This window comes from Balaenoptera ricei, chromosome 4 (assembly GCF_028023285.1).
Source record: "Balaenoptera ricei isolate mBalRic1 chromosome 4, mBalRic1.hap2, whole genome shotgun sequence".
NCBI classification, from domain to species: Eukaryota; Metazoa; Chordata; class Mammalia; order Artiodactyla; family Balaenopteridae; genus Balaenoptera; species Balaenoptera ricei.
In genome coordinates this window covers 101464709-101480987 of record NC_082642.1, presented here as the reverse complement: position 1 = coordinate 101480987, position 16279 = coordinate 101464709, and the positions used below count along the sequence as shown (strand labels likewise).

The following is a 16279-nucleotide window of genomic DNA, read 5'->3' as shown; positions in this document are numbered from 1 at the left end:
TTTAATCCTCATAACAACCATGAGATGGGACAACCACCTTTGTCATCATCACTTTTAGCTGTAAGAAACAGGTTCAGAGTAGCTATATAATTTGCCTAAAGTCGACTAGATGGATGCTATGATTATCCTCATTTTAAGACAGGGAAACTGACACTTGGAGAGGTTAAGTAACTGGCCAAAGGTACTGAGTGAGCAAAGGAAGCCGAGACTCAAAGCCAGGTGGGCCTGACTCCCAAGGCCACTGCTGTGGCCACTGTGCAAGACTGTCATGTGGGCAGTGAGTATGTGGAGGAAGCTGCTGGGAAGAGAAGCGAGAGCAGATACAAAAAAGAACCAAAGAAAGCATCATGACCGCGATGACAACACGGTCGGACTTAAGGGGCCTCGGGTGCTGCCCCAACCCCTGGCCTGGCTGTTCAGCTCCTCCTGAACCGCCTGCAACTTGTATTTCTTCAAGTTTCCCTTTTCCCTAGGGTAACTCGATTGCCTCAGATGCTGGGCTGTGAAACCAGAGGAGCCCTCATTAGAAAAGTCTATCCATCACTCTACTATCCCTTTTGTGGGTGCCTCAAAATGCTTACCAAATATTGATTATGTATCTAATTGCCTGACAGCACCATAAAACAGGACCTGGACCATAAAAGACAGCTGACTGAGGGGAGGGGTAAGTTGTCAGCTAACTGAAGGTAAACAAGAATTCAGAATGCCCACCTTCTGGATGTGCTTTCCAGCATCCTTCTCACTTCTTACAATAAACACAGCCCAGCATTGCTCCCACATCAGCAAATTCTGAGGTTTGTCTCCTTTTAAGGTGACCTACTGAGTTGTCACAGGAGATTCTCTCTGCTCTTGTCAGAGACATAAATAAAAGACAGTTCAAACTGGCCTACGACTCGGAGCTTTCTACTTGCCTGGGGTATTTTTCTTTTTAGCTATTACAAGGAAACCTTCTCTCCAATGCAAATGGGAAAAGAGAACTCATCTGATAGCATAAAAAAGTCACCTCTAAAGATCAAATGTCATTAAATGACCAGGCAGTCTCATGCACACATTACATGCAGTATAAACAATTATGAACTGAATGTTTTGGCCTTCTGAGTTAACTCCTAGTTAAGTCCTGGCACAGGCATATCTTTATCTGTTTTAAGTTACACTGAGCAGGACTCCCGCTGCATCCTCTTATGGGATTCCCCTAGCTGGAAGATCCACCTGGAAGGAAGGAGATCCAGTATTATCTGCATCATGAGTTTAGCAAACGTGAAGTACAAGAAGAGTAAAAAATCAAAATTGTGTAACCTCTAACAAGGTTAGAGTTGCTCAAAGAAGGGGGAAAAAGAGGTCAACTAGGTTGAATTTATTTGCAACACTATTCTCACAGGCCCACCCAATGCATGATCTTAATGTGTTGGGGCAAAAAAGCCTTCTGTATCCTAATATAAGTTGCACTGTGACACAAAGGCCTGAACATTGAAAAAACAACAGAAAGTGAGAATCTCAAAATCTTTACCTTGTTCATTGTTTCCTCCGTTAAGCAGGAGTTCATCGTTTTGCCTTTTCAATTCTGTTATATACTTAAAGGCTTGGTCCAGGATCATATTCTTGCTCTGCCAAAGAAAATCAACCATTTAAAAGTTTCACTGAAGGGTAAGAATTTGCCAGAAGAAAGTTAAAGCTTTGGTTTTATCACATATATGTGATACGTACCTTTTCAAAATTTAAAACTGCCACCATATTCAAAACTTCTACTGTTCCTCTTTCATTTAGTAAGTATTTATTGAGGCTCTGTTCTAGGCACTGGGGATGTAATAAACAAAAGGGACAAAGTTCCTGACCTTGAGGAATATTATTTATTTATGAGGAACTATTATATATTAATATCTATTTATATTTATAAATAAAATCAGGTGGTGATAAATATTATGAAGAAAAATCAAGTAGGGTACTTCACTCTCTGTTAATCTAGTCACCTCCCTTGCCCGGTCCAGGTTTGAGTTTAGATGCATCTTTATCTAGGCACTCTTCCCTGGGCCTCTCTGTTCTGGCACTCTATATTTCCTTGGCTAGACGGTAGGTATTATTCCCCTCTTACTATGATATTTACTGTGTGCTTTATTATTCCAGATCACAGAAGGGCATAATGGATGGGAGCACAGATTCCCCCACTTAGCATTTCTATAACTTGGGAAAGTTAGTCTTTCTAAACCTCAGTTTTTCATTTGTAAAATGGGGATAATAAAAGTACGTACCTTGAAGGATGTGATAAGGATTAAAGTCTTTAATATAGAGAGAGCATATAACACTCTGAGAACACAGTTAGTGGGGTATGGAAAGTGCTTAATAATTGTTAGCTTCTTGTAGCTACTGTGTGTCAGGTCCTATGTTAAGTACTTCAAATGCATTATTTCTTGGACTCTTTAGAAGAACTATATTGTTATTCCTTATTTGTTCAGCTTTATTGAGGTATAATTGACAAATAAAATTGTAAGATATTAAAAAAATAATAGTAAAGTAGGGTAAGGAGGGGGCCAGAGAGATGGCAGAGGTTACTCTGTGCTGTGGACTGAATGTGTGTGTCCCCCTACAATTCATGTTAAAGCCCTAATCCCTGATGTGATGGTATTTGAAGGTAGGGCCTTTGGGAGGTAATTAGGTCATGAGGGTAGATCCCTCATGGATGAGATCACTGCCCTTAGAAGAAAAGACAGGAGAGAGGTGATCATTCTCTCTGTCATGTGAGGACACAACCAAGAAGAAAGCCCACATCAAGAACCGAACCCGCTGACACCTTGATCTTGGACTTCCAGCCTCCAGAACTGTGAGAAATACATTTCTGTTATTTAAGCCGCCCAGTCTATGGTAATTTTCTTATAGCAACCCAAACTGACCAAGACATTCTGCTACAATCTATTTCATATAGGGAGGTTGGGGAAGGCCTCTCTGTAAGGTGATATTTAAGCAAAAATCTGAAGGGAGTACAAGAAATCATGCCCTGTGTATATGTGGAGGAAGAAGGCTCAGGTATCAGGATCAGCAAGGACAAAGGTCCTCAGGCGGGGCTGAGTTTGGCATGTTGGAGGAATAGTAAGGAAATGAGTGAGACTAGAGTCAAGTATATTGGGAACAGTGGGAGGAGAGAGGCCAGAGAGAGCCTTCAAGACCATGGACAGATTTTAGATTTTAATGTTATTCTTTACTCTGTCAACCACAACTACAAACTATTCTAAATAGTAGGTTGAGATAACAATGTCACTTGATTGAGTTTTGGTGTCATGCTCCCAATATATTCCATTCCTAAGCTTTCTCAAAAAGATCGTATTTTATGTCAAAGTTCCTGTATTCTTTACTTAAATTTTTAAAATTGAAAATATAATATATGCATATGGCAAAAAAATGTAAATAATATGAAAAGATATATAATGAAAAGTACATTCTTTTTGACTTTAGGCCTCCAAACCCCTTTCCGGAGTCAACAACTGTAAGTTACTTATGTATCTTTCCAGAAATATTCTATGCCAATACATATATACATATATATGTATATGTATATGTATATATATATATATATATATATATATAAATCTTTTTTTAAAAACCCAGATAGAAGGATACTATAAACAGTATGTTATATGGATGCAACTAGAGATTATCATACTAATTGAAGTAAGTCAAAAAGAGAAAGACAAATACCATATGATATCACTTATATGTGGAATCTAAAATACAGCACAAATGAACCTATCCACAAAACAGAGACAGACTCACAGACATAAAGATCAGACTTGTGGTTGCCAAGGGGGAGGCGGGGAGGGAGAGGGATGGACTGGGAGTTTGGGGTTGGTAGATGCAAACTATTACATTTAGAATGGATAAACAATAAGGTCCTACTGTACAGCACAGGGAACTATATCCAATCTCCTGGGATAAAACATAATGGAAAAGAATATTAAAAAAAAAAAGAATGTATATATGTGTATAACTGAGTCACTTTGCTATACAGCAGAGATTGTCACAACATTTTAAGTCAACTGTACTTCAACAAAAAAAAATTTTAAGTATGTTACATTATTTTGTTTTAATTTTCAAAAATATATTTTGGGGACTTCCCTGGTGGTGCATGGTTAAGAATCCGCCTGCCAATGCAGAGAAACGTGTTCGATCCCTGGTCGGGGAAGATCCTACGTGCCGTGGAGCAACTAAGCCCGTGCGCCACAACTACTGAGCCTGTGCTCTAGAGTCCATGTGCCACAACTACTGAAGCCTGCATGCCTAGAGCCCGTGCTCCACAACAAGAGAAGCCACCGCAGTGAGAAGCCTGCGCACCACAACAAAGAGTAGCCCCCATTTGCCGCAACTAGAGAAAGCCCACGTGCAGCAACAAAGACCCAGTGCAGCCAAAATCAAAATTAATTAATTAATTAAAAAAATATATTTGTATATCTTGGATGGTATGGTCATTTTATGGATCTTCGAATCCTTGAGCATGGTATATCTTTCCATCTGTTTGTGTTGTCTTTAATTTCCTTCATCAGTGTCTTATAATTTTCCAAGTACAGGTCTTTTACCTCCTTAGTTAGATTTATTCCTAGGTATTTTATTCTTTTTGATATGACTGTAAATGGGATTGTTTTCTTAATTTCTTTTTCAGATAGTTTGCTGTTAGTGTATAGAAACGTAACAGCTTTCTGTATATTAATTTGTATCCTGCAACTTTACTAAGTTCATTAATGAGTTCTAGTAGTTTCCTGGTGGCATCATTAGGATTTTCTATGAAGAGTACCATGTCATCTGCAAACAGTGACAGTTTTACTTCTTCCTTTCCAATTTGGATCCTTTCTATTTGCTTTTCTTATCTGATTTCTGTGGCTAGCACTTCCAGTACTATGAAGAGTAAAAGTGGCAAGAGTGGACATTCTTGTCTTGTTAGAGGAAATACTTTCAGCTTCTTACCATTGAATATGATAGTAGCTGTGGGCTGTCATATATGGCTTTATTATGCTGAGGTATGTTTTCTCTAAACCCACATTGTTGAGAGTTTTTATCTTAAGTGGATGTTGAATTTTGTCAAAAGCTTTTTCTGCATCTATTGAGATGATTATATGATTTTTATTCTTCAATTTGTTAATATGGTGTAACACACTGATTGCTCTGCAGATAGTGAACCATCCTTGCATCCCAGGGATAAATCCTTCTTGACCATTGTTTATGATCCTTTTAATGTACTATTGAATTCAACTTGCTAACATTTTGTTGAGGATTTTTGCATCTATGTTCATCAGTGATACTGGCCTGTAATTTTTGTGCTCATGGATTGGAAGGACTAATATTGTTAAAATGAGCATACTACCCAAGGCAATCTACAGATTCAATGCAATCCCTATCAAAATACCAATGGCTTTTTTCACAGAACTAGAACAAATAATTTCAATATTTGTATGGAAACACAAAAGACCCCAAATAACCAGAACAATCTTGAAAAAGAAGAGCAAAGCTGGAGGTATCATGAGTGATTTCAAATTATACTACAAAGCTACAGTAATCAAAACAGTATGGTACTGGGACTTTCCTGGTGGTCCAGTGGTTAAGACTCCATGCTTCCAATGCAGGGGATGTGGGTTTGATCCCTGGTCAGGGAACTAAGATCCCACATGCCGTGCGGCGCAGCAAAAAAAAACAAATAAACAAACAGTATGGTACTGTCATAAAAACAGACACATAGAGCAATGAAATAGAATAGACAGCCCAGAAATAAACCTATGCACTTATGGCCAATTAATCTATGACAAAGGAGGCAAGGATACTTTGGGGGAAAAGACAATCTCTTCATTAGGTGGTGCTGGGAAAACTGGACAGCTACATGTAAGAGAATGAAATTAAAACATTTTCTCAGACCATATACAAAAATAAACTCAAAATGGATTAAAGACCTAAATGTAAGACTGAAAACCATAAAACTCCTAGAAGAAAATATAGGCAGAACACTCTGACATAAATCGTAGCAATATTTTTTTGGATCTGTCTCCTCAGGCAAGGGAAACAATAGCAAAAATAAACAAAAGGGACTACATCTAACAAAAACTAAGACAGTGTCCTTTCATAAAGCAAAAGTTGAGACAAAGGCAGAACCTGATAATGCCCACCTACTGCACAGTGAATGAAACTATCAACAGAACAAAAAGGCTGCCTACTGAATGGGAGAAGATATTTGCAAATGATATATCCAATAAGGAGTTAATATCCAAATATACAAAGAACTCATACAACTAAATATCAAAAACCAAACAACCCAATTAAAAAATGGGCAGAGGATCTGAATAGACATTTTTCCAAAGAGGAAATGCAGATGGCCAACAGGCACATGAAAAGATGCTCAACATCATTATCAGGAGGGAAATGCAAATCAAAACTACAATGAGATATCACCTCCCACCTTTCAGAATGTCTGTTATCAAAAAGACAACAGGGACTTCCCTGGTAGTCCAGTGGGTAAAACTCCATGCTCCCAATGCAGGGGCCTGGGTTTGATCCCTGGCTGGGGAACTAGATCCTGCATGCATGCCACAACTAAGAGTATGCATGCCGCAACTAAAGATCACGCATGCCACAACGAAGATCCTGTGTGCCGCAACTAAGACCTGGAGCAACCAAATAAATAAATAAATAATTTTAAAAAACAGAAACAAACAAAGAAACAAAACCCAAAAACAACAAATAAGAAGTGTTCGCGAGGATGTGAAGAAAAGGGAACCTTCATGTCCTATTGATGAAAATGTAAATTGGTGCAGTCACTATGGAAAACAGTATGGAGACTCCTCAAAAAATTAAACATAGAATGACCATACAATCAAGCAATTCCACTCCTGGATATTTATCCAAAGAAAACAAAAACACTAATTCCCAAAGATATATGCATCCCAATGTTCATTGCAGCATTATATACAATAGCCAAGATATGGAAACAACCTAAGTCCTCATCAATAGATGAATGGATAAATAAGATGTGATATGTGTGTGTATATATCTATATCTATGCTATACTTTCTAAAGGCTGTATTTATTTTGTTTACCAGTCTATTACTGATAAATACTTAAGCTACGAAAGAGGAATTTTGGTTTTTTTATTCTTCAGCTTTTAAAAATGTTACAGTGAATGTTTAAGTTCTACCCAGTATTTACACTATTAAATATCTCCAGTACTTTATCCGATAGCTCTCTTCATGTAGGAGTCGGTGATTTAGGGTTTTGGTTCAGCAAGTTACAATTTTGGGTCCCTTAGGCTGGGTCCCATCAGAAATCCAGTATAACCCAGGAAACACTGTACTTTAGAGAAAGAAAATAAGATAGTGTCCTTTCTTAAAGCAAATGTCGAGACAAAGGCAGAACCTGATAATGCCCACCTACTGCTTCTCTACTGCAGATGGGGGTGGGGACATGCGGCAATAGTTAAGAAAATCTAAATCTATTCAGCTTCTGGAGACCAAATACTGACTTCCACTGCACATTCTAGGACACCAAGAAAGAGAAATGATTATGGTTTCCTTTCAGAGAAACTTGTAGGAATAAAAGCCAAGGGGAGGAACATTTTATTGGGCAAACACCAGTGCTTAGTGAGCAGCTACTACACATTGATATGTGGAGAAAGAAAAACAATCAGAAGACATAGTACCTGCCCTTAAGTTTGCTTGTGTGTTAAGGAAACAGAAAGTACCTTTTTAAAAAGACTAAAAAACACATTTATGCAAGACTAGGTACCATCTTGTAGGGGAGAATGAAAAGAAACTGAATTGTAAGACCTTGCTGAGGGAGACAGTGTTGTGAAGTGAACACATTGATCTGGCCCTCCCCACCAAAAGCCTGGGATGGTTTGGGACTGGGAAGCTCCAGCTACCCCAGAAGGTGGGGTGAGGCATGGGTTAAAACTGAGGGGACTGATAGAAAGATTCTTCTTTTGCAGTAATAAGAACCACACACACACACACACACACACACACACACACACACACACACACACACATCCTATGCAGCTGGATGACTTCCCCTCTTCCCCAACCACAGGAGACAAGTTTATTTTCTGTGAAATTTGAACCAGAAGATTTCAGCCTCAAGGATACTTACTTGGCACAGAAGTGGACAAGATGAGGCTCCTAAACGAAAACAGGGAGGTAAAGTAAAATCCTGCCTTCTAAAGCATGAGACTCTCCAGCACCCCTTCCCCATCCCAGCTCCCAGAAGAATGGCAATGAACCTTATAGTTCTTTTCCCACCATTCCCACTCCTAGGTAGGGTGCTGAAGGATCCTTCTCCGGAAAATAAAAATTACTAGCTAACCCCAAAAGAAGAAATCTACAAATACTGATATTGTTTAGTTCAGCAACGATAACAGCAACATCAGCTCACTAGCCAGTCACTAGACAGGACCACCAAACCACAACCCTGTTCCATCAGCTTTTTAATGCCTCGTTCTCAAACATGAAAAAAACAGCTAAGTATCGTTAAACACTTAAGGAATGTCTCCAAAAAGAAAGACAAAACATCAAAACAGAGGAGGGGAAAAGGAAATCAGAAGAAACAAAGACAATATAGAAAACAGAAGAAACATTTAAAAAAACCAAAACCCTATATAATATTCTCAAAGCTGAGATGATATTATATCCATAAAAAAAGTCATGTATGAAAAGGAACAAAGAGAATAAGAAAAAAAGACTTGGAAATTAAAAATATAAGAGCTGAAATTAAAAACAGAAGAGTTGGGCTTCCCTGGTGGCGCAGTGGTTGAGAATCTGCCTGCCAATGCAGGGGACACGGGTTCAAGCCCTGGTCTGGGAAGATCCCACATGCTGCGGAGCAACTGGGCCCGTGAGCCACAACTACTGAGCCTGCGTGTCTGGAGCCTGTGCTCCGCAACAAGAGAGGCCGCGATAGTGAGGGGCCCGCGCACCGCGATGAAGAGTGGCCCCCACTTGCTGCAACTAGAGAAAGCCCTCGCACAGAAACAAAGACCCAACACAGCCAAAAAAAAAATTAATTAATTAATTAATTAAAAAAAAAAAACAGAAGAGTTGAAAGAAACCAACTAATTGAGATTGAAAAGGAAGGGTAGAGGGTTCCAGAAGTAAAGGTTCAAAGGAAAAATAGGGAAAATGGAAATTATGTGGCAATTTGACCATATAGAAACTCTAGTAAGAGACTGTTGGAGGTGTGGAAAGAATTAAAGATAGGCAGGTATATAGAAAATTGAGCAAATGAAAATCAATGAGGCAATTATTAACTCTAAAAAACCATTAATGGCAGGGAACAAAAATAATCATTCTGAGCACAGAAACAACTTAGGGAATTATCTGATCACAAGCAATTGGTGAAAGTATGAGTGGATTTCTTACCTGTTTCAGCGCAGGGGAGCATGGGATCAGCTCTCCTATTCTGTTTATCCCAGCATTGATTTTCTTCTTTCTATGCCTCTCCACTAGATAGAGGAAAAATTCATTTATCACACCTTACAGTACTACTGCCAAAGTGTCTCATTCTCCCTGGGTAAAGAAATTTTAGGTAAAGAGATCCCTAAGAAAGTCTTATCAAATAGTATCTACTGAGTACAAATAACTACAATAAGATTTCTAAGAATGTCATATTCTAGGTCTAGTGTTATGGAAATCAATATAAGCCATACCATTTATTAGGATTTAAAATAATGGAATCTATAATAATTAAATTCAAATTATAAACACAAAGTGCTAATACTACATTACTCTTAGGCCATTATTATATTTCAAGTAATTATTAGAGATTTTAACGATAACTAAATTACAAGAACCCACTAGCTATGTTACTAGAAAGCTGCTTCTTTATAGCAAATGGGCAAGTTAGACCTTTCTAGACAGATTAAAGAACTTTAACACACCTTTTAGGCTGACTAGAAGGCATTTTTGGAATAGAAACGGCTATTAGTTGTGACTTAAAATAGACAAGAAAAGGCACTGGTTTATTTTTTTCTATGGGGTTTGTGCTGTTCACTTTGGCCCATCTAAGAAGCTGAACAACTGACAACTTCTCAATTAACTGAGAAATGTTCCAGGCTTACGTGCTACAACTTTAAAAGTTGTATGAAAGGGGCAAGAAGATACAAGAGATGATCTAAATAGTTTTTCTATAAGACACTGTAAATAGAAAAATCAGTCTACTTTCTGTTAGTTTTCTAAAACCTTCCATTTAACAAAGGACTTCAGCGCTTCTAAGAGGATGATCTTTCAGATATAGCATAAGTAGGTCTTGTTTTTCAAAATATATACTTTTTGCTTCATAATCTAGCAGTAAGAACATCCTTTCAATGACATCCATTTACTCTCTCTTAATAAATTACCATCAGGACATATTTATGGTCCCATGTGACATTTGATTCCAATAAAAAGATTTAGTTCATATGGCCAAAAAAATTAGATTTATTGATGTGGCCAAAAAAAAAAAAAACCACAAAGCAATAAAGTATAGCTCACCTTTCTTCTGAATTCTCTAACAATAGTATTTGCTGTTATCTAAGAGCATATTTTTTAATATGTGTAGATAAAACAACAAGAACAACAACATTAAGACTCTATCCACAGTGATAAAAGGGAATTCAAAGGTAGTAAACTCCCATTCTGAGGAACAGCAATGTCCTACCAGTGTTCAACACATCTTTCCATAGATAAAGTTTTCCCCAGGGTCCTTTCCTTAGGGAAGGGAAGAGATTATTTATAGAGTAATAGAAATTGAGTCTAAAATATATATTTTTAGATCTGACTGTAGTCCCTGATGGAAAATAAAATGTTAAAAATGTACCAAATTGTCAACGTATGCACAATTACTTCTATAAATGTTTACCTGGCTGTGGCCTATAATTTTGATGTTTGAGATAAAAATCAAATATTTTTTTCTACATTTCTTCTTATAATTGAGAACTCCACAGCTTAATTTAAGACCGTTCACATTTCAAGTACCTTTAAGATCTACAGCCTGCTCCCCATTTCTTCCCTACTCCTGTAGGCAGCTAGCCCACTCTAGAATTTCTGCAGAGGTACATACGCTTCACTCTTTTCAGGAAGAGTATTTCTGGAATTCCTCAGCGGGTGAAATCACTTAAAACACTAGCACCAGGGGTATATTAATCCTTAAATTATTTAATGGACTGTGAATCAGAAAATGATAAGCCATCTTCATGAGACTTAGGGAGTATTTTGTCAACTAAAAACAATATAAAACAAATTATTTTGTATAAAATAAATAAGATACAAGGGTATATTGTACAACACAGGGAATACAGTCAATATTTTATAATAACTATAAATGGAATATAACCTTTAAAAGTTTGAATCACCATGTCATACACCTGTAATTTATATAACATTGCACAACTATACTTCAATATAAAAGATGCAAAAAAAAAAAAAAAAATAACCCAAACAATAAAGGAACACTTTCCTAAAATGTAATAATGATTCTGTGCTTATAACATAAAACACAATCAACTGCAGTATAATTTCATTTTGAATGCAAAAAATGCTAACAAACAAAACTTAAATTGCTGTTTCTACCTGCATTGTGTGTCTCCCGATTTTTCTTTCTGAAACAAAAAGTACAGATAAAAGGAACATGAAAATAATAGGAAAACATTTTACTTTATATTTTGAGAGCCATAAAAATTAATTTTATGAATTTGTATTTGTTGTATCAATGAGAAGCCATTTGAAGGAAAATTTTCTTAATAATATATTATGGTATAAAAACCTAACTGCAGATACATCAATATAAACTTAGAATTCACAATTTCTCAAAGTAACTACAATTCTCCATTTTTCCATACCCAGAAGTCATTGGTTGGGAAGTAAGTCAATCATTGAAAATCTTACCTATTTGAAAAATGTACTTAAGGGGCTAGTCAGCTCTCTAAGTGATGTGCCAAGTACAGCTGCCCCTTGAACTACATGGGTTTGAACTACACGGATCCACTTATACTTGTATTTTCTTCAATTGTAAATACTACAGTATCACAGGATCCGCAGTTGGTTGAATCCATGGATATGGAACCGTGGATATGGAGAACTGTGAATAGGAGGTCTGGCTATACCCCTAACTACACACTGTTCAAGGGTCAACTGTCGGTGATTTCTTTTTTTTTATAAATTTATTTTATTTTTATTTATTTATTTTTGTCTGCGTTGGGTCTTCATTGCTGCACGCAGGCTTTTTCTAGTTGCGGTGAGCGGGGGCTACTCTTTGTTGCAGTGCGTGGGCTTCTCATTGCAGTGGCTTCTCTTGTTGTGGAGCACGGGCTCTAGGTGCACGGGCTTCAGTAGTTGTGGCTCGCGGGCTCAGCAGTTGTGGCACACAGGCTTAGTTGCTCTGGGGCATGTGGGATCTTCCCAGACCAGGGCTTGAACCCATGTCCCCTGCATTGGCAGGTGGATTCTTAACCACTGCGCCACCAGGAAAGTCCCTGTAGGTGATTTCTGATGTTTGCTCTGGCACCTGGCCAGGGGTAGGGATGAGTATGTACAGAAGACAAGCAATGGTACAGAAGAACCTTGTAACCCCCAGGGAGGGAAGTGTGGTAGTCACTAGCACTCATGCACTAACAACCGGCATCTGAGCCATCTTTTGCATTTATGTACCTTAGGTTATCCAAACTCTTACATTTTCTTAAAAGCTAATGTACTAAAAACACCAATTTTCCCTTTTATGTACAATTACTCAATACATAAGAATTCTCTAACAGCTATTTGGTAAGGAAAGAAAATAATGATTTTAATATTTAATAATGGAAGCATTGGCCATGCAATTCTAAGCAGAAACATCCCCCAAAATGCTAGAAATTTTGAAGGAGGTATTATACAAAGAACCAGAACTAATATTGTACTAATGTGCATATTGGCATTAATGGTTTGTAATATCACAAAATGTCTATTCAAACTGACTGCAGCCTAAGTGAACTTAGTATCCACCACACAGACTAATATTGAATGCAAGTAAAAATTTCAGGAGAAACTAAACGTTTAGCATAGATTAGGTATTATACTATTTTAACTACTGATAGTCATTTTATTTCTTACACTGCTAGTAGAAGTTAAAGGACAGGTAAATTTTAATTATGTACCCCTTTCAGTAAATCTGTTTATATTTATCCACACCTATTTTTGAAGAGTAATGGTTTTCTAGGCATCCAAATGAAAGTCCCCTAAAGGACTACCTATTTAGCAAAGTGGGGACTAATTCTGCCTCTTATCTGCCAAACTATATTATTTTTGGACTGTGTCTTCATACCTGTGCTGCTTTTTTGTAGGAGTCTCATTCTCTGTCATTTCTGGCATGGTTACAGTGATAGGAACCTACAAGGCACGGAAAGACATGTCAGAAAGTCTAAAGGCATTCTAGTATCTTGGAGAAACTGATTAATAGCAATTTGGTTTGAATACCAAGATTCTAAGAAATAAAAGTGACATCATGAAAAAGCACTGGATTAGGTGTTGTAGATAAGTATAAGAAGATAGGACAAAAAATATTATAACCAGCAGGTAGAGAACATGGTGAATGTCAAATGTGAGGTATAGCCAGAAAGTGCTTGAGAAGATTGGAGGAGAGAAAGGTCGTTATAGGTTTGGAAATCAAGAAAAGCCTAAAGGGGGTGTAGATTTGAGCAAGACCTAGAAAGACAGGTAAAACACACTTGAGTTGGGAGAGTATGTTCTTTGTTCATGATACAAAATTTAAAACAATGGTCCTCCTCTCTGAACGCAGAAAAAACAAAAGTGACAAGTACACAAATATATAATATTCCATACATGGAAGCAAGCATTCATTCATTTATTCATTCACTCATTTGCCAGGCTTCTTTCATTTCAAACTGCTAGAAGTCTTAAACATTACCACTTGAGAATCATTAAAATCTGAGTTTGAGTATGAAAATTCTATTTATATTTAAAATATCATGATACTAAAGAATATATGTACAATATGGAAATATACACCTATGCCAAAAAAGCCTGAAAGCAAATACATTAAAATATTAATCACAGTTATATAAGGTCAGGAATATTATAGGTGACTTCTTTCTCTTTTCTGATTTTTAAGAATTTTGTAATGACAAACTTAATGCTTTTAAATCCCAGGGATTGACAACTTTTCAAAAGAGGTCTGTCAAGTTGGGATACCTGTTCTGATACACTGGAGGAGGTTGCAAGAGCAGTTTCCTATTTTCTCTTTGAGAGAGAAAGAAGGCAGCAAGTAAGGAACCGAAGTCAGCGTGAGTTTAAAATCTGGTTCTGCCATTTCCCAGCTGTGAGGTCCTGGGCAAGTTATGTAACGTCTTGGAACCTCAGATGCTTAATCTCGAAAGTGGATCATAATCACAGTATCTAGATTATTGGGCTGTTTCAAGAAAGGAATGATGAAATAATGCAGGGAGAGGACAACAGCGTGGTGCCTAGCTGTAGTAAGAATTTAATCAACATTAGCCATGGATATTAATGAGGTATTTCAGGTTAAGGCTTTAGCTCTAGAAAGGAGGGAGAAGGGTCCTGGGAAAGAAGGAGAAGTAGATGCAGACAAGGTGCTGACAGAAAAGTACTAACTGAAGCAGCCTGAGGAGAAATGTGTGCTCTAGACCCATTTCCAGCAGCTTATTCCACCTTCTCCCTAACATTTATGAAGGTCCAGATCAGCCTAAAAAACAAGTTCACATTAGATAACCATAGAATGACAATGTGGGACACGTGAGTAAATAAATCAATCCCTGTCACCTTTCTCACCCAAGGGCTTGCAGAATTTCTTCACTTTTGATTCCTGGCTTCCAACGCCTCCCGTTTCTGATCCAAATCTATCATCTTCTGCCAGAAGATGGTCTATAAGTTATGTTTTCTTCTTACTACACAAGAGAAAAATCAGTGAGTGTTTATACGTTTCCATTAGCAGCATGGAAAACAAGGACTAGCAACCTAGAGCAGGCAGGCAGATTTTCTGTGGCAAACAGGATGATCCTGAATTCTCCCCACCTCTCAAAAGTTAATGAACCTGGTTGCTTTCAAAAGTCACTTCCCCGTGGGTTGTGAGTGCTCCACCCTGCACAAAGATGGTAGCACAGCAGCCATTGGACAGTCTCCAGGAGGTGATTCTCCCCTTTCTCATGCATGCTCAGTTTTCCTTGCCCTCCGCTGTCCTCAATTCTAAAATTATCTTTCCTTCAATCTCTTACTTCCCCATTCTCTCTTGTGCAAAAGACTGAAAATCTACTCAAGGACCTACCACTCAGGCACGAGGAAGACAGCCCTCGGATCTGTGCATTGTCTGTGCTCTTAAAAAATGCAAATATGGGGGGGGGGGGATTCCCTGGTGATCCAGTGGTTAGCACTCGGCGCTTTCACTGCCAGGGCCTGGGTTCAGTCCCTGGTCGGGGAACGAAGAGCCCACAAGCCTTGCAGCATGGCCAAAATTAAAAAGCAGATATATGGGGACTTCATCCCAGACAAATGAGAAGTGTTAGGTAGGGCCCAGGAATCCGTATTTTCAACAAGGTCTCTGGGTGATTTTTTTCTTTTTTTTTTTTTGGACAAACTTAGCTCCTCTTTAGGACAATACTTCCTAAACATTCCTGATAATCTGAAGGTATTAGCTTAAAAATACAGATTCTCAGCCCATCCCAGATCCACTGAATCAGTCTCTAAGGAAGGAATTCAAATCTCTGAGGGAGGGACCTGAAATTTAATGAGTGCCCCCAGGTGGTTCTTATCAGGACAATTTGAAAGCACAGGCAGATATCTTGGTGAAATTTCAGGGACCTGACCAATTCTCTACTGTAGGAGAGATTGTTTGGGATGTGGTATGAGAGGTGACCAGATAATTTTACCTATAAACCAGTAAAGTCAGATTTGCCTCATACCCACATGAGTCAGCGTTTGGTCATTAATATCACAGTTCCAGTTGTTGCCCTGTAGCCCTTTTGCAAGTTTGCGGACTCATGTTACAATTAAGATACATGAAGTAAAAGTTTTAATTTTTTTTAACATCTAGAATCTTAAAAGTAAATGACACTAGAGGCCTATCACATAAGTAAATACATTCAATAAACTTCACTGTGGTGAAAGCCAGTAGTTTACTGAGAGAGGAATATAACGGCAAATCAAAATCATCCAGTTTACCAAATGTCACTATAAATATCCATCTCAAAGCACATTTTAACCAATTCAATTAATCTAATTCAGTGCAAAATCATTTCCACGTCCATTACCTCCTGATATTAAAATTGCATTCCTGACAC

The 16279-nt window shown here is 37.8% G+C and overlaps 2 protein-coding genes across 3 annotated transcripts in view; both read right to left on the bottom strand.

Annotated features, from left to right (window-relative positions):
* Positions 1 to 1552, bottom strand: part of SPICE1 (spindle and centriole associated protein 1) — a 204793-nt gene extending 203241 nt beyond the window's left edge. The window contains exon 1 of the mRNA XM_059921121.1: positions 1508 to 1552. The gene's annotated coding sequence lies outside the window, so the exon portion shown is untranslated. The remainder of the gene's footprint in view (positions 1 to 1507) is intronic.
* Positions 1 to 16279, bottom strand: part of USF3 (upstream transcription factor family member 3) — a 49580-nt gene that overhangs the window by 13142 nt on the left and 20159 nt on the right. The window contains exons 2-6 of one of the 2 annotated variants that reach the window (XM_059921117.1): positions 14766 to 14890; positions 13291 to 13355; positions 11565 to 11593; positions 9378 to 9460; positions 1508 to 1604 (exon numbers count right to left, since the gene is read on the bottom strand). In XM_059921117.1, coding sequence (XP_059777100.1) covers positions 1508 to 1604; positions 9378 to 9460; positions 11565 to 11593; positions 13291 to 13337 — 256 coding nt within the window. In that variant the 5' untranslated portion in view covers positions 13338 to 13355; positions 14766 to 14890. The remainder of the gene's footprint in view (positions 1 to 1507; positions 1605 to 9377; positions 9461 to 11564; positions 11594 to 13290; positions 13356 to 14765; positions 14891 to 16279) is intronic. The other variant, XM_059921116.1, reaches the window with a different exon arrangement.